The sequence below is a fragment of the Malaclemys terrapin genome, chromosome 18, assembly GCF_027887155.1.
Source record: "Malaclemys terrapin pileata isolate rMalTer1 chromosome 18, rMalTer1.hap1, whole genome shotgun sequence".
In the NCBI taxonomy this organism is placed as follows: domain Eukaryota; kingdom Metazoa; phylum Chordata; order Testudines; family Emydidae; genus Malaclemys; species Malaclemys terrapin.
In genome coordinates this window covers 18988274-19001510 of record NC_071522.1, presented here as the reverse complement: position 1 = coordinate 19001510, position 13237 = coordinate 18988274, and the positions used below count along the sequence as shown (strand labels likewise).

General features: G+C 51.2%; 1 protein-coding gene across 1 annotated transcript in view; it reads right to left on the bottom strand.

The window, feature by feature from the left end:
• The window catches only part of SH2B2 (SH2B adaptor protein 2), a 37519-nt gene that overhangs the window by 5434 nt on the left and 18848 nt on the right, over positions 1-13237 (bottom strand). The window contains exons 3-7 of the mRNA XM_054008656.1: positions 13088-13179; positions 10229-10323; positions 7225-7410; positions 6398-6591; positions 761-932 (exon numbers count right to left, since the gene is read on the bottom strand). Of these exons, the coding sequence (XP_053864631.1) occupies positions 761-932; positions 6398-6591; positions 7225-7410; positions 10229-10323; positions 13088-13179 (739 nt within the window). The remainder of the gene's footprint in view (positions 1-760; positions 933-6397; positions 6592-7224; positions 7411-10228; positions 10324-13087; positions 13180-13237) is intronic.

The following is a 13237-nucleotide window of genomic DNA, read 5'->3' as shown; positions in this document are numbered from 1 at the left end:
CACTGGGCATCTGTAAGGCCAGGTACATGGTTGTCAGTAGGGACTGAACCTAGGACCTCTGGATGCTAAAGCCCGCACCATTACTGCCTGAGTAAAGCAGCTGGCTCTGCTAGCCAGGACTGTAGCAGGCTCAACCTCTATATATGGCCTGACCACCACTAGAAGGGGCACATCCACATCCAGGATGCTGGTTTCTATTCTAATCCCTTGCTGTAGGACCCTGAGCAAGTCAGAATCTCACTGACCCTCAGTTTGTCTCTCTGTAAAATGGGATAATAGACACAGACCCACTTTCATACCGTGCTTGGAGATCCCTGGATGAGAGATACCAGAAATTCCACCCCAGCCCATATCAAAGGGCGCCAGCCTGTAAAGCCGGCTTGGTCCTTCTAGCCAGGGAATCTTGGATGCGGTTCCTTCTGGAGCCAGACACCATCATTCCTGAGGTGGCTGCTGGTCAGAAGAACTCCAGGGCTAAGTGAAGTGCTCCTAGCCCCACTCCCCAAGGGTCAGCAGAGGGGCAACACCTTGGAATAAGCAGCACAGCTTTGGGGAAATGGTATTGGAGGGGAAAACACGAGAGAGTCTTTTGCTTTTGGATGGTTGCAGGAAACTTGGTGCAAACACGTTTCTCCTGGAGACGGCCCTGACCCCAAGTCCTAGGATCGCATCCGGATCTGAACTCAGGCCCATCTCCAGCTCTCCTCACTCATCTCCTGTGCAGGATCACGAGGGAGGCCGTGCTAGCTGGGTGACCTACCAGAGAAGGGGCCCTGCGCCACGACATAGCTGCGGAGAGTGATGTCAGCTGAGCCGCCGGACTCCAGGGGGATGGGGTGGGTGTGGAAGTGCCGCAACATGTCGAAGATGGTCTGGAACCAGAGGTGCTGCACGTGGCACTGGCCGGTCTCGTTCAGGGACAGCCGCAGGTGCTGCAAGAGAGGAGCGCAGTGAAGCAGATAGGCCGGCCAAAGGGCAAGTCCCCCACAGCCGTGGATACTGACCCAAGCGTTATTTCTGCCACAGATCATGCACGTGGCTCGGTTCCTTCATGTGCTGGGTAGAACATTTACAGCCCCCCCAGTCCAAAGGCGACTGGTTATCTACAAACAAAATTGTTTTTTCCGCTTCGCTAGCGATTTGGCTCAAAACAGGAAGATCTCACGTTTCAGAGCATGTCGCATGAAACTGATTGGCTGCCAAGCAACAGTTGCTATGACCCATTCAGAAAGCGTCTGGTCAGGGAAGCCGGCCTGTCGGGTTACCAGCAGCATGAAACCGAAGTGTTCTTTGAGCAGAGTGGGAAACAAAAAGCAAAGAACCTTTACCAAAAAAAAAATAATAAAAATCTGGACTAGAGGCTGCACAAAGAGAACATACAGCAGAGAGCTTCTGCTCTGTGACCTTTCATTGACACTAGCACGGCTGCATGCAAGTTAAAGTGCAACTGAATTGCAATTGCAGTGCAAGACATTTGCTGGGAAATCAAGGGCCATTTGCCCTAGTTACCACTTTCTGCAGTGGAGTGGCCTGTTAAAATGTTATCACTTCACCCCTACGGGGCAGTATTCCTTATAAACACTGCACGTTTAAATGGCCTTTCTGAGTTGCAAGTCCCTCCAGTGAAGTGTGAGGTTCCTCTGCGTAGCTCCTACCAAACTCTGGGGTGTGTGTTTATGAATAAGCCCAGGAGATTTAAAAAGGACCCTATGTAGTGTGCCCCCTGGTGGAGAGGTGACAAGGCTTGGCTGCAATAAAGAACAGGATTTTCTATTGGGGCTGCTGGATACTTCTCTCTGGCTCGCCAAGCTGCCAGACCACCTAACACAGCCTGTGCTGCCCAATGTCACCGTACAGGGTCTCCCCTCAGTTCTGGCCTGGGCAGCCATGGAAGGAACTGCTGACTACCCCCCACACCTCTCTCCCTTCCAAGTGTCTTGGCTCTGATGAAAGATGCCAGATTAATAATCGTGCGAAACGAAACCCAATGTTCATCCTCAGCAATCGTGATGTGAGCTTCCTGGCTGGGCTCTCAACCCAGAGCCTGGGAGGGCAGCTCAGGGGTGACGCAGCAGTTCTGTGGTAGGCCCATTCAGTGCTCTGCGGTCGGCCCACCAGCACAAATTGCAAGGGGCGCTTTTTGTGATGCCGACGCTGGTTCACACATAACTAGCCTGAGCCTGCAACCCCGACTTCTGAACAGGCACGGCTGCATTGGAACCAGTCACCTAGAAGCCGAGAGCTCCACAGTCTGGTGAGCCATCTCGGTCCCCTAGGCCGGCAGCCTTTAGGTAGAACATAACCACACACCAGAGCACACCTTAGAAAGGGGATGTCTGGCTCTTTCTTAGCAGTCTGGAAAGCTGCCTTACGTCCCCTTCTATCCGAGCTAGGAGAGAGACATGCCCCATCCCTGGATCTCACTGGCGCACCCGCGAGCTAATGCTTCCTCTGACGCCAGTGACAAACTCTCTCTGGTGTCAGTGGGAGCAGCCTGGAAAAGTCAGACACAAACTGCAAATCCTCAGATTATCTGGCAGACAAGGGTGCATCCTATTCCCAAAGTTATGTTCTCGGCTGCATCCTTCCCCCTCACCTTCCCAGCACAAGGAGTCCCATTAGCGACAATGGGACAGATGACCGTACTAACCACGGTAACGCAAGCAGGATTTGGCACACAGACAAACTGTATCCAGCAGCCTCTCTGTTGTACTGTAAGTCAGGAAGCTGGTTCAGCAATCTCCTATTAAAAGATCTGTTCCCCGGGCTCGGAAGTCCATTCCGTGACTGTTTATCAGGCTGGCACTGAAGGTTTGAATTTGACGGGGCTCTGGATTCTTCTCCCCTTATGTTAATATCTTTAAAACCAGGCCTGTTTTTCAAGCTTCAGAAGTTGCATCAATGTATTTTGGGAATGGAGTGGTGGGGCAGGCAGGGGATGAATTTGGAATATGCAAAGATAAACAGAGGCCCTTAATCTAGGGTGTGAGCTGAGCAGTCTTGAGGGAAGAGCCCCCAGAGGAGTCAGGCCTGGAGAGAAGGTTGGAGCTCAGCTTTGTTATGCTGCACTTGATTTCTTTGTTAATAAAGCCAAGCCGGAGGAAAGGGACTAGTTAGCAAGTCGACGTGCCGGGTGACTGTTGATTTAGATCAGGTTAGGCACAGAACCTGCACCCAAATCCGAATTCAGCAACAGGACACACGGCATGTGCAGATTTGGAGCAAACAATTATGTTCTAAAAATAAAACAAAAAATATTTATGGAACAAGAGCTTCCTCTCTTGGGGCCTGAGCCTGAGAGGTGCTGAGCCCCCACAATGTTCCCTGAAACCAGGTGGAGTAGAGAGCACTCAGCATCGCTCAGAATCAGGCCTGACATGACTTGCCAAGGCTAACACTTGCCAGGGGGACATCTCCTTTGGCCCTGCAGAGTTGAGAGCGCTCAGAGCTCCCTCAGCCCTAACCCATTTCAGGAATGTCTCTCTTTCCCCGTCCCCGACCCAGGGCTTAGCAGGGTGGCTGCTGGACCAAGCACACCCCTGCGATGTCTAATAAGAGAGGATTTGCACTCAACTCTGCCACTGAAACCTGACAGGTTTCTACTTCACTGAACCCCCTCAGACGTCACCCACAGCACCATTCAGGCGAGGGCATTTCGCTTTCACGCATCAGGCCAGGAAACTGTGCGGCCAGCACCAAAGGACTAATAGATCTCTCCATGGGAGATTAACTAGCACATCACCAAGGGGAGAACATCAGTTCTGTCCTTCGCTAGAACATGGACACTTGGGAGAGTCATTGCTACCGAGCCACTCAGGCTGTCCCAGCATTTAGGGCCATCGATACCAAGCAGAAACAGAAGAATAAAAGGGAGGCTTTTAATCCAGTGATCTCAAAGCACCTTAGAAAGGGAGCCAAGTATCCGCCCAGTTTTGCAGAGGAGCTGGGAATGGAGCTTGAGTAACCTGCCCATGGTCACTCAGTGAGTCAGTGGCGGAGTAGGGAATAGGCTGCAGATCTCCAGAGTTGTCCCCTGAGCTAAGTACGAGGTCCAAGTTGTTCTGCTGGGATCTCTTCTCCCACTGGACAATTAAGCAGTGTCAGCCTTTCACTGGCTTGCAGGCTAGCGGCATCATCTCGCTGCTGACCCACAGCTATGCTGCATGGTATCATGGAGTTAAGCCAGCCACGTTACGGAGGGACAGACTGCAATGGGTGCTGACAGAGTCGCATAGTCCGTGCTTAATCCAGGGCATGTGAGTCATACACCGCATAGAAAAGGGTCTGCGTTAGACGCACACAAAAAACCAGCCAGCAAGAACAAACGGGCTTTATATTCAACAACAACAACAACAACAAAAAGCAGGCCTTGCTCTGATCTTCCTATTGTGCCGTTCCTGGCAGGCTGGCACTGGGAGAAGGCACTGCCAGCATTGTTTCTTTTAAAGCCTTCCTGCCTTAGCAGAGCGCTGTCAAATCTGCAAGATCTCAGTGGCTCAGCATTTCCACTCCCAGCTTCATGTTCGGAGCAGCCAGACAGAGCCCTAGATAGTGGCTGCATTTCTCTTGGGGGGAGGGTGGTTAATGCTCACTTGGGAGCTGAGCCCGGAGACTAAACTGCAACTGCGTGGGCTATTGGCAAAGTGGGTGGTTTGGGGTCCCCTTGGGCGTTTTACTCTCTATTCATTAGAGCGGGTCTGGCAGGGCCCCCTCTGGCAGCATCTTGAGCCAACAGGAAGCTTTTGCTTCCTCCTACACTCTAATCCTCCAGGGCTGCTCTCAGTCCTCTCCCCGCACCAAGCGGCTCATTCACTCTCCTCTAGCACTGCAGCCTTGCTTCCCACTGGCTCCCTGGGCTGCTCCAGGTGGCTAACATCCAGCTTCCTTTAGAGCCCCCGCAGGCTTCCTTCGCAAGGGGTTTGGTAGCCCCAGTGTCCTGGCTACATTCCAATTCTGGTAACCGCCTGACAATCCCTTCCTCACTTTCAACTGGATCCAGGTCCCTCACATCGCTCTGGGGAGGTCTTCACTGCAGCTAGAGGTAGACATATGCACACTAGCTTTGATTAGGGTAGCCGGGGCAGCGCAGGCGGCAGGAGGGGCTAGCCACCCCGAGTACCCTCCCGTCCGAGACCTAGGCCCGTACTCAGGCCATTAGCCTATCCTGCTACCCTGCAGCTATGTTGCTATTTTTAGCGTGCTAGCTCAAACAAAGGTAGCACATAGAAAGAAGAACAGGAGTACTTGTGGCACCTTAGAGACTAACACATTTATTAGAGCATAAGCTTTCGTGGACTACAGCCCACTTCTCCGGATGCATATGCAAGTACTCCTGTTCTTCTTTTTGCGGATACAGACTAACACGGCTGTTACTCTGAAAGGTAGCACATGTATATCGACTCGATGTACCCTCCGTACTGACTCAGTATTTCTGTGCCCTGTTAAAAGGGGTCAGCGTTCCGCCCCAGAGATAGCTGCATTTCAGTGATGGTGAGTTAATCCCTGTTCATTACACAGGTCTCCATCTTGCCTTCACATACAAGGGTGTCACTTCCACTGAAATCAATGGGAGCTTTGCCTAGAGAAGCTGGAGGCAAAACTGATCTGCAGTGTTGTAGCCCAGTAGACTGCGCACTGGACTGGGACTCATGACACCTGGGTTCTATTTCTAACTCTGCCATTGGCCTGCTGGGGGACCTCAGGCAAGTCATGTCCCTCCATGTGCCTCAGTTTCCCCATCTGTAAAAAGGGGCTAATGATACTGACGTCCTCTGTAAAGTGCTTTAAGATCTAACAATGAAGAGAATGAGGTAGTAGTAGTTTGTGGAGTGCTTCCAGTTCTGGTAACCACCTGACCATCCGGACCTCTGGATAAAAGGCCACACAAACTTTAGCTCTTTTCATTCCCCCTTATGCAGCACAGAACTAAAGAGACAGAGAACCACTTGGAGACAGCATTTCTCTTCCCTTCCTGTCCTAATTTGTAATACAGCATGGCCGTGTGTTTTAAACAGCTGCTATGGGTCCTCTGCAGAGGTGGCCACATTTCAGCCACACATAGAATGAATCCTTGTGCATCATTCTGGGATGAAAGGCACTTTCAAGGGTCAGAGGATTATTCGTGTTTGGGGATCTCGGCAATCCCAAAAAAGCCCAGTCAATAACGACACTTCCGAGCATCTTTTTAGAAGTCAGCAGAGCCATCCTGCTTCCAAGCCCCACTGTAATCAGACAGGTAGGCCAGACAAGCCCCCTGTCCTGCTCCCTGCATGCTACATGTCGGAGTGACGCTGATAGGTGGAAAGACAAACTAGGGATAGCATCAGAGAACAGTGGGTGAGTGCTGCTAGTGCAGTTCTAAAACCAATGAAATAATCAGCATCACAATGGCACTTGCCTTTGCTTTCCCCTGGAAGTTAAAAGTCAGCACATATTCGCCTGGTCGAGTTTCACTCTGCCGAATGACAAACAGACCGTGACTCCTGGTCCCACCAAAGAGCACCAGCTGGGCGGCTTTGATCCGTGACAGCGTCCCGTGGAACCAGGGGAAATCTGAGAGGTTGATCTCCGCTTCTGTCTCGCTTTCGTCCCCTGTACAGTTGGAAAGGGGCAAAAGAAAGGCCGTTTAGAGAGGGAAATGTTTGTCTTTCGAAAGGGACGGCAGCGACAGTGAATAGACTGCAGGGCTCTGGCAGAGGACGTTCTGGCTATTCCAGCAGGACCAGGAAGTCATGCTGGGAAGATAACATCTGAGCAGGCTGGCTACTGGGTGCTCCACTCAATTCCACTGAAAGAGTGGACGGGCAGGGCAGAAAGAGGATTTCTATATTAAACTAATGGGCTCCTCTGGCTGGGAGCAGCAGGGCAAGGTTAGAACTGAGTGCACTCATCCCTCCGGGCCTGCCTGTACAACCTCCCCATCACCACCTCCCCACCAGCATTATTCCTGGGTCCACACCAGGCACACCCACCCTATGTATGGGCACCTCATGTACACACCTGTCCCCATGAACACCCCTTTCTTTAATTCGCCACCTCCCCCCTCCTACCCTTTGCTCTAATCAGAATGCAGCAGTTCTGCTCAGGGCTTGCTCAAGAGACCCACGTTGCATTGCAACGGGATTTTTCCCTTTTCTTCTATTAATTGTGTCACATGCAGCAAATCAGCTGGAAGGTGGCCAATGTGGCTACATCCCCCTTACTCCCCCAGAGCCTTGCAGGTACCTGCTAAATGACTGCTGGTGGCTGGCGACTCCAGGGTCTGCAGGAAGTTTTCCAGTGGTATGTGGGCCAGGTGTTCCCCCGAGGAGTCCCTGGCCCTGCCATGCGGGGCTGATATGACAGTGGCAGCGGTTGGGGTGGTGGGGTGGGTGGCGAGCACAGAACATCTGTCTGGAGTCCTCTGCACACCTGAAAGGAATGCAGGCTTTAATGGCTTAAAGCTCAGAGTTTCTCTGCAAATCAACCCACAGGCACCTGTCTCGGACCCACCAGATCGGTGCTACGCCCTCAACTTTGGAGCAGTTTCTTGGAGGACCCCTTCAGTTGTTATACCAATAAAAACTAGCAGGATCTTATTAAAGGGACAAGATAAAGATGCCACATTTATTATGATAATTTGATTTATGACCAATAACTAATATCTTAATCCTTATACACACACATTATACCTAATACCTATACACACACTCACACACACTCACACACACACACACTCACACATCCATCAGATGTTCTGCAGCTGCTGCATAGTTACCAGTCCTGCTTGAGTTTGCAGCTTGGGTTCGTAGCTTGTGGCGGCTAACTGGCCAGGAAAGCCAGGCACAAGGACGAGCTGGGTCTCTGTTGGGCATGCACCGATGCCCTTCCATGTTGGCAGCAGAATGTTACCCTCCTCCAAAGTTTTCCATCTCACCCATCCTTTTTGTAGGCTTTAGTTTGAATCCAGAGTCTATAGGTCTTGCTGTGTCATGCTGCCTTCAGGTTTGGTGATTGATCACCCGTCAATTGCAGACATGACTTTCAGACTCGGACCGGGCTTTGATCTTCCTTTTATTGTACCTTTTCTTTTTAGGGTGGATTCTCCTTACTTTGTTAGGGCTCTTGTCTGCATCTTCAGCCGTTGGTGTTTGAACTCTATTTAATCAGGACAGGCTGGGGCTGGAGGTTGATTCCATCATCCATACATACCTCATTCACACATCTAAACTAAACTAATAAGATTACAGCAGGGTTTGCAAAAATGAAGGTTGCAGCAAGCCCTTACAAAATGGAGTAAGCGTTTTAAAATGGGGTTTGAATTACAATATGGCAAACAGTGAACAGAAGTTACAATATAGACAAGTATAATGGATGGCAAACAGTGAACAGAAGTTACACTGTAGGCAAGTGTAATAAATGGTGAACAGAAGTTACAATACCGAAACAGTGCAAGTCTTAGTGATTTAAGCAGGAATTGGATTGACAGTGAAACTTACAAAGGCAGCTGACTGAACAACTATGGCTCTTAACAAGCATCTTAATTGTTAATTAGCCAGTTATTGGGGTAACCGGTTTTATGAATGAATATTGTTTCATTCATAAAACTTTACTTATGGTGTTACATTAATAAAGTGAACAATTAAAAACAATTTCATTCATTAGTTCTACACAGTGGGCCAGACCCCCAAGGGGTCTCGCTCCTCCTTCAGGGCAGGCCACGCAGCCTCCCGAGACTGAGCCTCGGGGGCGCCAACACTCCTGCTTCACACCGCGAGCTCTGCTCAGCGAGTCCAACTGAGATCGACACCTGGTAGACTTGTCCACCCACCAGGGATTAATGCACCTCAGCACGTATTGACAGGGACACTCAGGCAGTGTTGTCAAAACAGGCGGGTTTATTAGTCACCCACAACGGAGGAAGTCCCTAGGGTAGCATAGAGGAATGAGGGTTAAAGCATAGCCTGGTCTGGCTAGCCCAGAGCCCCAGCCAAGCTGAAGTGAAACTCCATTTTCCGGCTCTGTCTCTCTCTGTCTGCCTTCCTTAGCCTGTTCCCAGGTGAGTGAGCTCCCAGCTTCCTCCAGAAGCCAACACTTTATCCCCCCACCTCACACCTTCCAGCCCTTTGTTCTCAGGCTGGGGTCTTTGTTCAGCGTCCCTCTGAGAGGTGGGGAACTCCATCTCCCTGCTTACCGGGGTCAAGGTCTGATTGACTGGGTTTTCCGTTGATACAGGTTTGAATTTTCTATTGCTACAGTATCAGCCTTGACCAGTCCTTTTTAGAGACACATTCAGGCTCAGGCAGCTAGGTAAAAAACACACACACCCCCCTAGGTCTCTTAGCCTGCCCCCAGAGACAACTTAGTCCTCCCCCCCCCCCCCCCTCCACTGGGTAGCCATGCAAAATATAAGGGAAACTGAGGCAAACAGAGGCTTCATAAAATATTATAGAAAATCCCCATGTTGTCAGCACCACATTCAGTAATAACGGACTTGGTATATTGTCCTCTATGTGGTCTGCTCCTACTAGAGAGAGAAAGGTAGACAGTTGGCTGGTTTAGTTTTAGGGTTAGTTCGTGCCAGACTGGTCATCCTAGAGACTGCAGTCTTCCATTTACCCAGAGAATGGGTCCAGCCAAGCAGAGCCACTTTAACCCTTTCCTACATCACCCTGCCAACATGCTACAACCCTGCCCCGAAAGGACAACCTCTAGAAGTCAGAGAGGGTTGTTCAGTCTCAGACAGGCCATTCACTGTGCGGCTGTGTAGACATCCGATCTCATCCCTGCGGCGCCTCCTGCTGGTTGTCCAGGGAATTAGCTCTACCAGCCTCTCGAGCACCCTCTGCAGGCCGGTGATCCACCTTGTCCTCTACTGGCACCCGTGTCCCTCCCAGGACCCAGTGCCCCTATTACTGGGATGCTGCCCCCTGGCAGTACCCCACAGATCTGGGTCTCCCCTCCCTGGGGAAACCCCACCCACTATCCCCACCTTGCCTCAGCACTAGGACACTACCAGTCACCAACTAGCCCCCGCTCCCTGGGTTAGACTGCAGTATAGGCCACTCATCACGGGCAAGGGGGGGTTGGACCTGCTGCCTTGACCGAGCCCTGGGCTGCCCTCTGCAACCCCCAGTATCCCTTTTCTTTTGCGGTCAGCTGCGTTATTGCCTTGAAACCCAACCCAATACCACAAGATGACCAACATCTGAATCCAACATTTCTGGTGATTTTCTCCGGGTGTCCTTACCATCGGCCAGAAATTCACAGCTGCAGGAGGGTACCCTGCCTGGCAAGCAGGCTCCCTGCACACAGGAGGAAAGTTCAATATCATCTCCGCTGTCCCTGCGAGGAAAAAGCAGAGCAGATGGTCACATGCAGGCTGTCACTCTCTGCAGACACACACCTCACCGGGGACGGGGTGGGCGGGGAAGAATTTCCACTCCCACGTAGGAACCATGGTTCATTTGACTGATGTTATAATTCTGGGTAAATTCTAGCTCCGTGCACTCAGTTGGGTGCTCTGGATCTGTGCCATGAAACAACGGGCCCCAGCTCGGCCAGACGGCTGCTGTGCCTGGCTTGCCAGTCCCTGGGATGCAGGCCAAGCTCCCATGCTGGCCAGTAATGGCGGTGACTCGGAGGCCATTTGGGTTGGAAGCGGAGTTCAAAGAGAGCATCTGGGACCGAACAGATGGGGGCAGGTAGGGAAAGAAGAGCAGGTGGGAGAGATGAAGGCAGGCCAACCCCAGAGGTGGAGGACACCCATCTGGAGATGGAGGAGCTGATGTTTAACATGGGGGGGTGGAGTGGGAGCAAGATAGGCCTGGTGGACCTGGAGACAAGGTCTCTTGGGGTGACGGCAACAGCCAGTCCAACAGCAGGAACGTCTGACCAAATGACCCCCTATGGGAACAATGCGTGTGCACATCCCTGACCATTGGCTGATTGCCCCTGTCGGTCACAGCTGTGCCCGCCCCTTTAGCCTGATGTCATTGTCATGCAAAAAGCCACGCTCTCTTGAAATCCTATTTTTAGCCCGGACGCTCCCGATTGCCCCATTGCGGTGAGATGCGCCCTCCAGTCTCCGTTACTCTCCGAGCAACAGCCTCTAGCTGAACCAGGAGGACGCGTGCTAGCAGGCAGCTCAGGAAGCGGTTTGTGTTAGCAGTAATTGTTTGGGAGGGAGCTGCTGAATTATTTAGTAATCAGTGAATGAATCAGCGATCGGAGTCACTCAACTGCAAGCCTTAAAAAAAAAAAACCTCTGCAGAAAATGTGTTGACAGGGCATTGACGAGGTTTCCGATTCAAACCCTTGGCAAAAGGATCAAGCACAGCACACACAAGATGAATGAAAATTCACTCGTGGTGCTCACCGGGCGTGCCCGTGTGTTAAATCCCAGAGCGCTCTACAAACCCGGGCCCTGATGCTGCAAATACTTATGCCCGTGCTTAGCTTCGAGCCCACGCAGGGTCCCTTGCATGGCTGCAGGGCTGCTCACGTGCTGGAAGTTAAGCACGTGCATGCCCGTTTGCTGGATCGGGGCCCTTACTCCTGTGAGGGAGGCAAAGTATTTGCCCCCCCATATTGCAAATGGGGAGAGAGCCGCGCAGAGATGTCAGAGTCACAGAGCATGGCAGTGGCAGAGCCAGGAGTCCTGGCTCCCATCCACTGCCTTAGCCTCTGGATAACACTCTTTACAAGCTGCAGGGCAGTGACCAAAGTGCATTAACGTGGTCCTCTAGACTCCAGAAAGCCCTTTGACACCCAAACCCTTGACCCTTCTGTGGGCCGGGCGCTCTCAGCTGAGGGCTCCCGGTTGCTCTCTCTAGCGGAGCAGAACATGTATAATGTGCTCCCAAGACAGGGATTCAATAAAAACCAACAGACCCCCCCTTTCCCAGTTCCTCCCTTCACAGCTGAGCCACCAGGGGATTCCCCCTCCCCCGTGAACAGCTTAGTATTTCAGACATGTTTGGAATTAGGATGGAGTCTTATGCTGCAGAAAGGCAGCTAAAGCCAAAGCAAATAAGTCTATTTGCTACTGTGAGATGTTTAAGGTATTTTAACCTTTTCCATGATGTTTTGAGGAGTCAAACCCCCTCCCCCCCCCCCAAACTCTCAGTGAGACTAAGACCATCTTCAACAGCATCTTGCAACCTAACAGTTACCATACCAAGCTGGTAGTAGGCTGCACACACAGGAATCACTGCCTGTCAGCGAAACCCGCAGCAGCTGTCTAAACCGTAGCACTCCACAACAGCGTAGGAGAGGATGTGAAGACAAATGCTGTATCCAATTGCAACTGCAAGCAGAACCAGACTCTAACCCACCGGTTAGCGTGTGCAAGACATCCGGGATTCCAGTCACAAATAAGTCCCCACTTATAGGATGTCCACTATATTAGCTGACACACTGGGGATTTAAACTAGGAACTCCAGAGCTACAAACATGAGCTGGTTTAGCTAGAGAGACACGCCTCTATAGCTGCTGGCTGTAACAGGCTCAGATCCCCTGCGGCTCAGGCATAGATTGGGACCCCCAACACACACTCAGCAATGGGTCACGCAAGCACTGGGAGCGTGAGGGGCCTTGTTTCATCATAGAGATGACTGCTGGTTAGTACCAGTGTTTCTCTTCCAGTCAGCTGTATCTGAAAGCTGTTCCCAGTCTGCCAGGGCAGTAGATTGGTGGGTCACTCAATGACTAAAGCTAGCCAACCTTTTATGAATAAATTTTGTTGTTGAAAAAAATGGGCTTAAAAAAAAAAATAAAGCATTTTGGGGTGAAAAAAAAATCGTTGACTTTTTTCATTTTTCTCTCTCTCTATCTGAGCACCTCACCATTCTTTGTAATGGATTTATCCTCACAACACGCCTGTGAGGTGAAGCAGTGTTGTTATCCCCACGTTACAAATGGGGAACTGAGGTACCAAGAGACTAAAGGACTTTCCTTGGGGTCACACAGAATATTTGTGGCAGAGCAGGGACTGACTCCAGATCTCTCGGGCCCAGGCCGTGCTCTAACCACTGGATAATCCTTCCTCTTCTGAGATGGAGAGGTGCTTTTTGAAACAGGGAGGGCAGCTTCCTCAAGTGAGCCTTACCCAGGGTCTATGCAGTCCTGGATATCCGCCACCCAGGAGTGTTTCTGGAGGGAGTCAATGGTTTCCAGGATATACTCAGCGCCATTCTCCACCTAGATGGGGAGAAAAGTGTGGGGGGGGGGAAGATGCAGTCAATTTACAATTCCTTTA